The sequence below is a fragment of the Tupaia chinensis genome, unplaced genomic scaffold, assembly GCF_000334495.1.
Source record: "Tupaia chinensis unplaced genomic scaffold, TupChi_1.0 Scaffold000322_1, whole genome shotgun sequence".
Classification (NCBI taxonomy): Eukaryota; Metazoa; Chordata; class Mammalia; order Scandentia; family Tupaiidae; genus Tupaia; species Tupaia belangeri.
Window position 1 is genome coordinate 3,923,118 of NW_006159816.1, and position 13,712 is coordinate 3,936,829.

At 37.0% G+C, this 13,712-nt stretch overlaps 1 protein-coding gene across 1 annotated transcript in view; it reads left to right on the forward strand.

Moving 5' to 3' along the window:
* The window catches only part of SESTD1 (SEC14 and spectrin domain containing 1), a gene marked incomplete in the record, with an annotated part of 145,410 nt that overhangs the window by 44,753 nt on the left and 86,945 nt on the right, over nucleotides 1–13,712 (forward strand). Inside the window, 2 exon segments of the mRNA XM_027773110.1 lie at nucleotides 7,735–7,814; nucleotides 12,198–12,306. Of these exon segments, the coding sequence (XP_027628911.1) occupies nucleotides 7,760–7,814; nucleotides 12,198–12,306 (164 nt within the window).

Here is a 13,712-nt window from a genome sequence, read left to right on the forward strand (position 1 = left end):
GAAAGTGAAGTATTATTTTGTCATTTTAATCTGAAAACGTATCTAAAAGATTTTTCTTTTTTTCATCTAGCGCTGTCAATATTGTGGTTAAAATAGATGAATAATCAGGTACTGGAACCTGCAATAACAAAACTTACACAAATTTTACACTGTTGATCTACTTCACTATGTATTATCCTAAAATTAAGTAATGGTTATTTATTTCTGTATCATTTTATACATAGACAGTTGGAGTGTTGAATCCAGCGAGGTAGTACTGAGTACATTTTATTTATGTGTGGTCATTTGTTTTAATCTAATTTACTTTTCCTTCATAACAACAATTGAGAGTACTTCCTATCTGAATTTAAAGAAAGCTTTAGCTATAGTATTCCTATGGGAAAAAAAAAAAAACAAAAAACCAAGGCTAAGAATCCTATATTCTGATTTTCTGTCATTGCCATTATGTGTCTACATGACGTAGACTTTCTAGAGATGGTTTAGTTAGCCCCAGGCTATTCTAATGGCTTTTCACTGGTTGTTAAAAAATGCTCTTAGAAAAATCTAACCGAATTTTCCAAATAAGCTGATTGATTTATATTTTTTGAGAGAGGAGTTCCAGTGTGCCCACTGATATCATCAGTGAATGTTTGCCCAGCCTTGATTAAAAGGCCTGCGGTGCGCGTAACTGCTGCTCAGCACGTCTTCTGCTGCCCCCTAAAGGCTACTTGTTGATAGTACCCGTTGATGGCCCTCTTCCACTATCAAGAATCTGACTCTCCAGCATCCTGCAATTTAGGTAGCTGCTGGATTTATGGGAGGCTATTCAAGTAAAAAGAGAGCTGGGATGAGCTGCTTTTAAAGAAAAGCATGAATCTGAATCTTGTGATTTCTCATGAAGGTGTGATATTCAGGTAGTTGCAATGTTAGGATTCCTGGGGTGAGAATGTTTGCTTTCCTTTTGTTTCATATGTTTGTTCATTATGTCATTTCGTGATATTCCCATTAATTTTTGAATATCAAGTATGTCTCACACTCAACCATGACTTGATCTAGTAGGTCCTTTTTTTTTTTTTTCCAACCAGAACTTTATTCAGGTCATTCAGAAAACATTGTCACAATAGATTTCAATTGCAGATTGTATGCACATGTATCAGAATTACAGGTGATATTTGCAATAATAACTTACAGATACAAGTTAGTGATAAAGTACAGTTTAACAAAAGATTTTAAACACTAAAAGCACACTAGTCCTTCCTTTTAGGCAGTATGCTCTTTCTTTTATTTTTATTTATTTATTTATTTTTTTTGAGAGTTTTTTGCTATAGGGCGCGTGCGCTCGCCAGACAGGCAGAGAGAGACAGAGAGATAGAAAGCGAGAAATCACCCCCCAGGGGGAATGGCCACGCCGCAATCCCTTCTCCTCCATTCTCCTCTCGGGATCTTGGGCACGCACACACGTGAGCCCGATGTGAGTTTAAGCCACCAGGTCTGGGACTCGAACCGCGGTCGACTACATGGGAGTCAAGCAACATAGCCATTACGCTAACTGCTGGTCCCGTCAGTATGCTCTTTCGATGACAGTTAAATGAACAGATGCACAGTATTGCGAACTATTTTGGACAACATAAAAAATATTTTGATTTGATTTTCTGTTGTAAACAAAAATTTATCATTTGTAATCTTTTTTCTTTTTTCAAATCTAGTAGGTTCCTAATATAGAGATGTTAAATGAATGAATTAATGAGTGAATAAATACAAGATAAATAAGATGAGTAAGACTTTGTCTCTGCCTTTGAGGAGATAAGATACCAACCTAACTACGTGATTGTCCTTATTTTCCTCTTTTAACTCTTTAAGCTTTGAGGAAAGATGATCAAGCAAGAGGATGGATATAGATTTATATTTATGAGAAATAGGCTTCCAAAATATTTCTAGTTCTCAGAATTTGTTGTCCCTAAGTGTAGAAGAGCTTTTTTTTGGGGGGGAGGGGGGATTTATTTTGCACCTAGAAATGATATTAAGGGCCAATAGGTGGCATGGAAGTTAAGGTGCTGGATCCCATATGGCTGACTGTGTGGTTAGAGTCCCATACCTGTGGCTTGAAAATCATGCTAGGTACATGTGCATGCACACATGCTCAAAATCCCAAGAGAACACTTGAGAAGGATTGCAGTGTAGCCATCCTCCCTGGGGAGTGATTTCTCACTTTCCCTCTAATATGTACCCTACAGCAAAAACAATAACAACAACAAACTAAAAAAGAGACAAATGATATTAATTTATTTTGGTGCTCATCCTTTAGGTTGAAAGTAACACAATGTCATGGTTACATTTTCTTTTAAATTTATCAACTTCCAATGCACCTTTTTTTCTGGTTTAAACTCTGGCTTTCTGCCTCTTTTATATTTAATTTTAAAAATGACTTAAAATGGATCCTGTGTTAATGATCATGAAGTAAAACAAGTGCAATAGTGTGTATTTTTTATTCTGTTAGGCATTTTGTGAATTCCTTAGTTTAACTTCCTTTTCTTCGTCTACTTTACTTGACAATTATTTTTTAAAATGCATTTCTCCTGCTACTTTTCATTACCTCATGTTACATATATGCCCATCATTGACTTCATTCCTTATTTGAGAGTATAAACCACTCAGACAAATTAAGTTTTTCTTATCATTATCTTTGGAGAAGAACACAAACTTGCACCTTTTGTTATTTAACATTCTATTGTGGAGGGCCAGCCCCATAACCCAGCAGTTAGTGTTGTACATAATAAGCTGGGTCCTGCATGGCCAAGTATTATCTGAATCCCAATCCTGGTGGCTCGAAAAACGCTTTGGGTGTGTATGTGCAGGCCCCACATCTTAATGGAATAGAGAAATGGAGGAAAAGGGATTGTGGTGTGACCATGCTCCACTGAGGGGTTCTTTCTTTCTTTCTCTCTCTTTGCCAAGCACATGTGCCCTCTGGCAATTAAAAAAAATTATTGTCAAGATAGCAGTGGTTATATTTAGCAAGATCTTTTTTTAAAGTTTTGTTCTTTATCTATTTTAACTCTTTTACAAGCTGTTAAAATAACCAGAATGAGGCAAGTGCCTTTTTGGTTTTGTGTTGTTTGTGTGTGTGTGTATTTTGTTTGTCTTATGACTAAAGACTTGAAAATCTAAAACAACTTTTGAAAACCTAAACTTAATTTGAACTACTGGTACATTAGTCATTACTTTTCATTATGCATCTTTGTGACAACAATGAGAGATTGTTGGAAAGGTACAAGGGACAAGGGACAAGGTATAGATTGTAAATGTAATAGTTTTAGTTTCTTGACTGCTTCAGATTTCATCTGTCACTTCATTTGATCTTGACCCACATGCCAATGGACCTATATTTCTCATTACTTGAAACTACTTTTTTATTGCTTTCAAACTGTTCTGGAAAAAGAAAAAAACATCTGCTGGATTAGGGGAGAACACACACACACAACAACAACAACAACAACAACAACTACTTAGTATTTTGCCATGCTGAGAATGGTTCTATAAAGTTAAGTTTAGAAAATGTACCCATCCCTATAGATACAATGATAAGATGGAGGACAGCTTCTGGCTCTCATATTTGGCAAAGTAAATCTAGACTGAAAAACTAAACCCATCTTGGTTTTTTTGCATTAAGTATATGGAGAGCACAGTGGTAAAAAATTAAACTTTAATACTTGTTGGCATAAAATCAATATCTGCCTTGGAAAGCATCAACTGCACAGATTTTACTCTTCCAGTCACCTGCAGCTGTTATCATTTCTTATGCCTGCGGGAGCTTAGCAATTCCTGATGTTCCTATCTCTTTGTTGCTATTGAGTTTACTGTGGCAATGGTTAAATCTCGATTTATTAATGGGCATTTTCATCCAAAATAAATGGCAGCAGATTAAAAAAATGTAAAGTGATTGGAAAACAGTCTACTGAACTCTAAAATTGTATTTTTACTTCCCACCAATCAAATTTCTCCATTGACTTTATAAAGAGAAGCCTACTCTAAAGATTTATTGAATAGGTGTTATGTGATATACAGACTTGATCATGATGAAGAAATAGGCTCAAAAAAATAAATAGTAAGGAATTAAAGGCAGTTGACAATTTGTCTGTACTCATACCACAGGAAAAATACAGTTAGGAAGCCAGTTCTGTTTCTCTAAGTTGCGTTTGCACCCACACTACTTCCTTAAGGTTGAAATTCCTTTGTGGTAGAATGCTGTTGACAGCCTAGATCAGTGTTTTGTTCTGTGGTTTCTAGCTGTCAAAGGGTCCATGAGGTCAAAACTATCTTTTGTAATTCTTAGGTGTTATTTGCCCTTTCCCTGCGTTGACATTTACACCTATGGTATAAAAGCATTGGTGTTTGTTGGTGCCTTAGCCTGAATTAAGGCAATGGCATATCTACAATATATCTGTATAGATATATATCACTGCTCTTACAATACTTCTGACACCAATGTGTGGGCTTTCCCTCACATCAGCCAACCAACATCTGCCCACCAACTGGGTGTCAAACAATTCAGTTCAATTCTGGCACTAAGAATCCAGAGTTAGTGTCAGACTCAAGGTTTGATGGCTCAGTCCTACAAGACTGCCATCACCTCAGATGTCAGCTACAGGAGTTAGCTCCCTTACCTGCTCTTCTGTCTAAGTTGTCTATAAATCATGACCCCTGGCTCCTCAGAATTGATTATTCACTAGAATGGTTCAGACTCCAAGAAAACAGTTTACTTAAGAGTACCAGTTGATTATAAGTATATAACTCATGAACAGCCAAATAGAAGAGATGCATACGACAAGGTCCTGGGGATGGGATAGATCTTCCATTTGCTCTCCAGGTGTTATTCTTCCAACACGTTGATGTACTCACCCACTCAGAAGTTCTCTAAACCCTTTAGTTTAGGAATTATTATGGAGATTTTGTTAAATAGGCATAATTAATTGAATCATTGGTCATTGGCTATCTCCAGTCCCTTTCCTCTTCCTCCAGTGTGGGGGAATCTGGCAGAAAGTTCTAAGCTTCTAATGGAAGTTTGTTTTTTTTGGCAGTAAGCTTCATCCTGAGTTCCCACCCTAAACTACCTCATTAGCATAATTTGGGTCTGATAAGAAGTAGCTCATTATGAAAAACAAACACTTCTGTCACTTAGGGGAGTCCAGTGGTTTAAAGTTTTGTATTTCTTATTATGCTACATGCATATTCTATATAATTTTATTTTGCATTTAGTCTAGAGCTCCATCTTGTTTAATTGGCCAGATGTCACTGATATTTTCAGTTACTTTATTTGTAAACTGATAGTGAGATGTATCATTGCTGGAACAAGATTGCCTGAGTATGAGTCCTACCTTCTCTTGCTAGCTGTATGATATTGGAGCAATGTTGAACCTTTTTGGTTCCTTGCTAACTCTTCTTTTTTTTTGGAGAGTTTTGCTATAGAGCATGTTCACTCGCTGGAGAGACAAAGAGACAGAAAATGAGAAATTACTCCCTATGGGGAGTGGCCATGACACAATTCCTTCTCCATTCTCCTCGTAGAACCTTGGGTGCCTACGCACATGCATATACACCACCAAGTCTTGGACTCCAACTGCAGTTGACTATGTGGGAATTCAGTGATGTAACTATTACGCCATCTGCTGCTCCCTCGCTAATTCTTCTATAAAATAGAAATAGTAGTAGTTCTTACCTTATAGAAATGTTGTGAAGGTTAAGTTAATAAAAAAGAAATCACTTAGAACAATGCATGGTTTATAGTAAATGTTTGATATATATCAGTTGTCATAATTATTATTATCATCATTGACAAACTTTCAAGTTTACCCCTGATAAGCTGGTGACAGGAGAAATATCCAAGATGTGAATCCAAGCTGTCTGGATTCTTGTATAGCTGGATAACAGCACATCAGGTCAAAATATTGATCTGGAAACCTGTAGTGCTACTGGTTTGAGGTTACAAGTGTTAAAATGTGAGCTTTTCCTTCCTACTTCCTACTACTTGTCTGTTAACTGGGCTAATAGAGAACAAAAATGAAAGAACAAATTGCAAACAAATAATTAAGGAATAAAAATGTGAAAAGAATTTATCATTTGGTTTGACAGCTTATACTCTTGGTAGATAGGTGCAAGCAATGGTGATTTTTTTTTAATACACACAAAAGCAGCAAAGTAATATTAGGCTTCTTAATTACCCATTATCTGACCAATGTTAAAACTACATCTTTTTTTTTTTTTCTTTTCTGCTAGAGGGCATGTGTGCTTGCCAGAGAGATATAGAGGAACAGGGAAAGATGGAGAGGAGAAAACACTCCACCCCTCCATGCAGCATAGTCACACTATTCCTCTTCCTCCATCTCTTCCTACTTTTGAGATTTTCACACACACACACACACACACACACACACACATACACACACGCACGCACCTAGAGTGTTTCTCAAGCTGATGGATCCAGGATTCAAACCATGAAGTCATCCACATAGGATTTGGCTGCTTTAACCACCACCAGCCCATGAACCCTGCCCCTCCTTTTTTTTGTTTTGTTTTGTTTATGTCTTAATATCTGGGACATTTAAAAAAGACTACATTTATTCCCAGGACAGGGCTGTAAGTTTCTAGTTTTAGCTGAAACAGGTTAGGTTATAGCAGGTATTTGAGGAAAAAGTACTATGCTTTCATATTAGAGGTCGTATTTTCTGCTCTGCTGAAAAACTCGTTTTCAAGACAGTTCATTTTTACTAACTAAATTTCACAGTGCACTTGAAGGGACTGCCTGTGTTGCGATAGTAGGTGAGTGTGAGGTGGGACAGGAAGAAAGGGGTGAAATATGATGGAGAACATAAAACTAAGAGTAGGAGGTTGGATCTCTGATTCGTTTTGTTTTAAAGGTCCTTCTTTCTTCAAAATCCCATCTTGGCAGGATACTGGGCTGGCGGTGCCTCTGGATGCCTTCCAGGCCCAAGCTGCCAGCTGAGGGAAACTTCCTTGTCTTGTCCTTAGCCCTGGCTATAAGGTAGTCCGTCATTTTTTGTGCTTAGCTATCACTCCTGACTGTGGCCATGAGTAGACCCTGGAAAACTGAACCAAGAACAGTGAATTGTGGCCTGGTATGAAAACACAAACTGGACTAGTCATATATTTCCCTGGAGAATTTGAAACTGTAAAATGTAGAGAAATGGAGAAAATTACTAGGGGAGCAAACATTGAAAGAGCGTATTAGGAAATAACTTGAGGTAAGCATGAAGGTATGTTACCATGTGTTATAGGAGTAAAAATGTGTGAAATTACATAATGCCATTTGATCCTGAAGCAGAAAGAATTGGATATTTGGAATTAAGGAATAAACTGATAGATTAATTCTTTAATTCCACAAATAATATATTAAGTTATTGTTGTGTACTAAGCCATATTCTAGCCCAGGACTATTACTCTGAACAGCAAGTTTCATCCAGCAGTGATTTCATCAGGATTTTTGGCAATGTCTAGAGTCCTTTGGTTGTCACAGTGGGGAGATAAGGTACTGCTGGCGTTTGTGGGGAGAGGCCAGGGATGTGCTAAATATGCTACAGCCCACCGCACTTGTCCACAGAGCAGCTACCTACACGGAAGAATGCTGTGGCTCAAGATGTCAGCAGTTCTGAGGTTGTGAGACCTGGGGTAAGCCATCGTAAGCACATATTTCACAGAATAATTATCTCGTAATTGATACTTAACTTTCTGTGTTTTCAGAAGTGGGGAAGTTTACTGGAATAAAATGGAGGCCTCAGTAATATTACCCATTCTGAAGAAAAAACTAGCCTTCCTTTCAGGTATGTTTTCTTCTTTTTAAAATTAGAACTTTTTGATATGTTAACGTACTTGAACTTATTTTCTTTGGCAAGTTTGACAGAAATAACATTTGATTTTTCTATGAAGGTTTTGTTTAAGGAGTATTCCTGAGAGAACTGGCAGGTGGCATGGTGATTAAAGGCTCTGGATTCCCACAGAGCCGACTGAGATTCGAGTCCCGGACTGGCGGCTTTCTTTCTTTCTCTCTCTCGCTCTCATTCTCTCTCTGTCTCTGTCTCTGGTCTAATTGAAAAATAACAAATGGAAATAAATGAATAAATAATTCTTTAAAAAAGTATTTCTCAGACTTCTTTTATTCAGAATGGCTAACTGTGAGAGTCAATTGTGTTGCTGCTGGTTCTTAGCAGGCCAAGTTTTCTTTTTATTTAAGAGAGATTTTTAGGACGTGTGTGCTTGCCAGAGCAACAGAATGCGAGAAATCATCCTTCCAGAGGGATTGGCCACACCACAGTCCCTTCCCTTCCATTCTCCTCTCAAGATTTTGGGCACATGTGCATACACACTTGGCCTGAGGTTTAAGCCATCAGTTCCAGTACTCGAACTGTGGTCCAGCAACATAACCATTATGTCATGTGCTGGTCCCTTAGCAGGCCAATGTTTATTTTGTTTTGTATGATTAAAATGATCTTATAAGGTAGATACCATGATATTTCACATTTTATGTAAAAATTTAATAATTAATATAGGCTAAGAATAATTGGCTAGCATCTAATGATTGTTTCTGAAATACAGTGTACTACTGTTTGTTTTTTAGTTTGTCCCATGAGCCAAAGAGATAGAGAGACAGCGAGCCAGCATCCCTTACAGGGTCCTGGTGCTGTGATCAACCCTAGCCTCAGCCAGCCCACGATCGCTGGCATGTGCATCTCTGGCACTGACAGCGAGGGCTCCAGACTTGAATGTGGAATCTTCCCATGTGGGTCAGCCTTGCAGAGCATTGCGTTTTACCACTGTACCACTCTCTGGCTTCCCTAGGAATTTTTATGATATTCTGCCTCCTAGTTTCATCTTCTACCACTTGTGAAAAAGTTTTAGGAGTTATAAAATATTAAATATACTGTTTTCACTTTTTACTCTTTGAAATTGATTATGTAGCCTTCTAATTTATCTTTAGTTACTAATCTAAAGGCTATATCAGCTAAGGTGAGTTAAAGAGAAGATGTGAGGTTTTTTTTTTGGGGGGGGAGGGGTGGTTTTTGCTAAAGGGCATGTGCACTTCCCAGAGAGACAGAGAGACAGAAAGCAAGAAATCACCCCCCAGGGGGGATGGCCATGCCACAATCCCTTCTTCTCCATTCTTCTTTCGGGATTTTGGGCACACACACGCACATGCTGGCGTGAGTTTAAGCCACCGGGTCCAGGACTTGAACCGTGGTCAACTACATGGGAGTTCAGTGACATAGCCATTATGCTAGCTGCTCGTCCCAGATGTGAGATATTTTACAACTTTAAGAGCAGTGGCGTGAAACAATGCCTGTTGTGACTTTCTGGAATTAGGATCATTGAATAAATCTTCACATGCTTCAGAATAGATACTGTGACTCAGCCTATTGAGAATTATTTGGACTATATAATCCTGTTTTTTTTTCTTTTTTACTCTCTTTAGATCTTGTTATAATTGTTTTGACAATATTAATGTCCTTTTTCAAAGTAGATTACAAAGGATAGAATAAGAAATTGAATTCCATTGATACTATTTTTTTCTAATTTATTTTTTTTACTTCTACCTGTATCAATGGACAGTTTTATTTTCTGTCTTTTCCTGTATGAATGGTATTGTAGTAAATATTAATATTCATATCCATAGTTTTGTCCATTTCATACAATTATAGCAGTATAAATCCTTATCTGTGTAAATGTTGACAATATTTGAATCTGTGTTAGGTTTTCTCACATTGTCCTTCAAGAAGATTGTTTCAGTTTCTTTCTCCTAGCATTGTATGAAAATACCTAACATTGCCAATAGTGCAGTTCCTTTATAATCTTTTTTTATTTGTTTGCTTTCTGTAGGACATATGCACATACCAGAGAGAGAAAGACAGAGAGGGAAAGTGGAAAATCACTCTCCAGGGGGGATGGCCAGGCAGCAGTCTCTTTTCCTCCAGTTTCCTCTCAGGATTTTGAGAATGCATACACACATGCCCAGGGTGATTTTTAAGCTGGTGGCGCTGGGACTTGAACCATGCAGTTGGCCATGTGGGATCCAGCACCTTAACCTCCATTCCACCTGTCAGCCCCTCCTCTGTACTCTTTATCATGGCCTTTTTTCACATTCTGTGATACTTTCTCTGTGCAGCATTTGACCCCATTGACCATACCTTTCTTGAAAGTCTTTTTTCTCTTGCCTTTGCTTTTTTGATTATTTTATTCTTCCATAGTAAAACTGAGCATATAGAGTCCTAAATGTTGAACTTCTAGACAGTTCTGCAGTTGGTCAGAATACTACAGTACAGGTCTGAACCTTTTTGTAGATTTAGTTTAGTGTATGGAAAAAATGGTGATTTTTGAGGCACCAATCAAAGTTCTCCTTGCCCACACCTCTAAATTTCCTCTTAGCCATTGATTATTTAAGCCAGAAATTTTCAAACTTTATTATTAATCAAGAAAATCTTTTCAAACCAACAAAATGATCCATAGGATATAGTTTGAAAACCCCTATGAATCTATTAAGAAAATAAAATCTATATCCTAAACATTAAAAGCATACAGTTGAGTTCCTTATTGACTATTAAGTTGATCTATCTGAAATTGCCATTTATTACATTAAACAAAGTTTCTGAGTATCAGTAATATATGTTTAATCTAATGAGCAGAATATTTATGGCTGTCATAAGAAATAATTGTAGGAGTCTTTTTGTTGTTAATTTCACATCTTTCAGTTTTTAGTGATAGACTTCTAAAGATTATAAATGATTTCTTTTAGAATTTGGTGGCTTTTAAGCTTCTGAAATAGCTGTGAATGTCAGTGGCATCAGAAGATGGGCTTCACTGTAAAGAGCAAGCATGTAGGGGAACTCACAGAGATTCTTTGTATGCATAAAAGTATGTAACAGTTACATTCAGTGCTTGTGGCAAACTGAAGGGAACTTGAAGTTAGATGAGTTATATACTCTCTTACCTAACTCTCAAGCATCAATATCCAGTTCCCATGCATTCTGTTCAGCTGGGCAGGGTTTTCTCTTTATTGCCTTATGAACAATATTTGTGAATTAACTCAGATCATTCCTCATCATAGAATGCTCTTTTTTTTTTTTTTTTCTAAGAGATTTTTGCTATCGGGCATGTGTGCTCACTGGAGAGACAGACAGTGAGAGATCATTCCCCAGAGGGATAGCCACACCACACTCCCTTCTCCTCCACTCTCCTCTTGGGATTTTGGGCACACACCCACATGTACCCAGCATGGGATTCAAGCTGCCAGGTTCGGGACTCTAACCGTTGCCGAATATGTGGGAGTCCAGTGGCATAACCATTATACCATCTGCTGGTCCCCATAGAATTCTCTTTTGACTCAATTTTCAATTAATACCCATTTCTCTTTTTCTTTCTTTCTTTACTTCTTTTCTTTAATTTGCTACAGGGCATATGTAATTGCAGGAAGAGAGAGTGAGCAAGCGAGAGAGAGAAATGAAAAAGCACCCCCTAGGGGGATGGCCATACTGCAGTCCCTTCTCCTCCATTCTCCTTTCAGGATTTGGGTCATGCATGCACGCATGCCTGGTGTGTTTTTCAAGTTGCCGAGTTCAGGCTTGAACCATGCAGTGAGCCATGTGGGATTCAGCCACCTTAACCACTATGCCACCTGACTGGACTCCCATCTTTCTTAAGTTTTAACTTTTCTATGAAAATTTTCAGATTTGTTGTAGCTCTCATCATTTTCTTAATCCCTTTTTAAAGATATTTTAGAATATTTCATACAATAATACTACTTAGCAAATACACTGTCATATTTTATACTGTTATTTCTTATGATGTAAAGCTTCTTTTCCTAGGTTGATGGGACATTTATATTATTTCACTTGCAAATGCTTATTGTGTTGAGCACAACACGTATATGATGAACTGATTACATTAAGAAACAGACTAAATGGAAGAAAATTAAATAAAATGCTAATAATAGTGCTTGAATAAAAATTTCAGATTAATTTTTCCCTCTTATTTGAAATTTTTAATAATCTTGCTGTACTACTAGAAAATTTGCAATCTGTAAGTGGCCATTAGATACTTTTAAAAGTATGTCTTAAAATTGTAATTGTTTCAGTAACATTGGGTTCAAATGTCTATTTTTCCATGATACCTTAATGTCTATTAAATGTTAAATTTATATCTTTTTTCCTTAATAGGAGGAAAAGACAGACGAAGTGGCCTCATTCTGACAATTCCATTATGTCTTGAACAGACAAATATGGACGAACTGAGTGTCACTTTAGACTACCTACTCAGCATTCCAAGGTGACTCTTAAAGTGTCTTTTCTTAAATCTCAATAAGTTTTCATTTACTTATTAATGATTCCTGCTATTTTAATGCCTTGTATGCTTTACTGCCCTTTTTATTAGCAGCTATGTTATGTTTAAAAATACTTGAATCAATGACCGAAGATACCATAGGAGATAAAATACTTGTTTTATTCTGTTGATATATTTAATGCTATGGTATAGATTTTTTAAATGTATGTACTGTCAGTTTTTCAGGGACACATAATTAAACATCTGTGTACCAGGCAACTTGAGAAAACTTAGAGAAGTTAATTCAGTAGAAAGCATATTTTTATTCAGATAGCTATTTCACTATATTCACATAAATATATCTGTCAACTTTAATATATTGAATAAAAGCTATTGGAAATTTAAAAATATAAAACATGCAGAGCATGTTTATTTGTATTATAATCCAAAGGTCATTGGATTTTTAAAATTATTTTATTTTATTTTTAAATTTATTATTGTAATTCTTTTTATTTGTCCAGATAGAGACAGAGAGAGAGAGGGAAAGTGAGAAAACAAGTGGCTAGTTTTAGGACTCAGACTGCTATTAGCCACGTGGGAGTCCAGCACTTTAACCACCCTGTCACCTTCCAGCCCCAAGGTCCTTTCATTTTAAAGCAAAATAGACACCTGGATGCCCTATTTTTATAACTCTTTTGCTAAAATTTCGTCTCCCCAAACACTTAGGGAAACTCCAAATTGTTCGCTTGATGTTCTTTTGGGTCAGCCTCCTACAACTTGGGCTTTTTAAAAAACACGGCTGCCTGCTTTATCTTGGTACTTGCCATTTCATTAGAGGTGGAATGTTTTTGAGTTCTTCAGTGCAGTTCTAGAAAGCAGTTTATTAGATTCAAACTTAATGATTTTTCTCCCTCACAGTGTTCACCATTCAGAGCCCTTCTTAAAATACAATCCTCCTCAGTATTAAACAAATATATATATAAATATATATACACTCACAGTGACATTAAAATAATTATAAACACCTGTATATCTTCCACCACTTAGAATGTCTGCACTTAACATTGTACTTCATTTAATTACCTCTCTATTCATTTTCCATCCCTCTAATAACCTGATTTTTTTTTTTTTCTGTTGGGCTTATTTGCTTGCCAGAAACAGAGAGAGAGAAAGTGAGCTAAATCAACCTTGGAGGGGGGGAGTGGGGAAGATGGCCACACCACAGTCTCACAGTCTCTTTTCTTTCATTTTCCTCCTGGGACTTTAGGTATGCATGCACACGTGCCAGGTGTGTTTTTCAAGTCACCAATCTGGGACTTGAACCACATAGCTATCTATGTGGAATCCAGCTGCCTTAACTTCCATGGCACCTGCTGGCCCCTCTAAAAACCATTTTTAAACTTACCCTACTG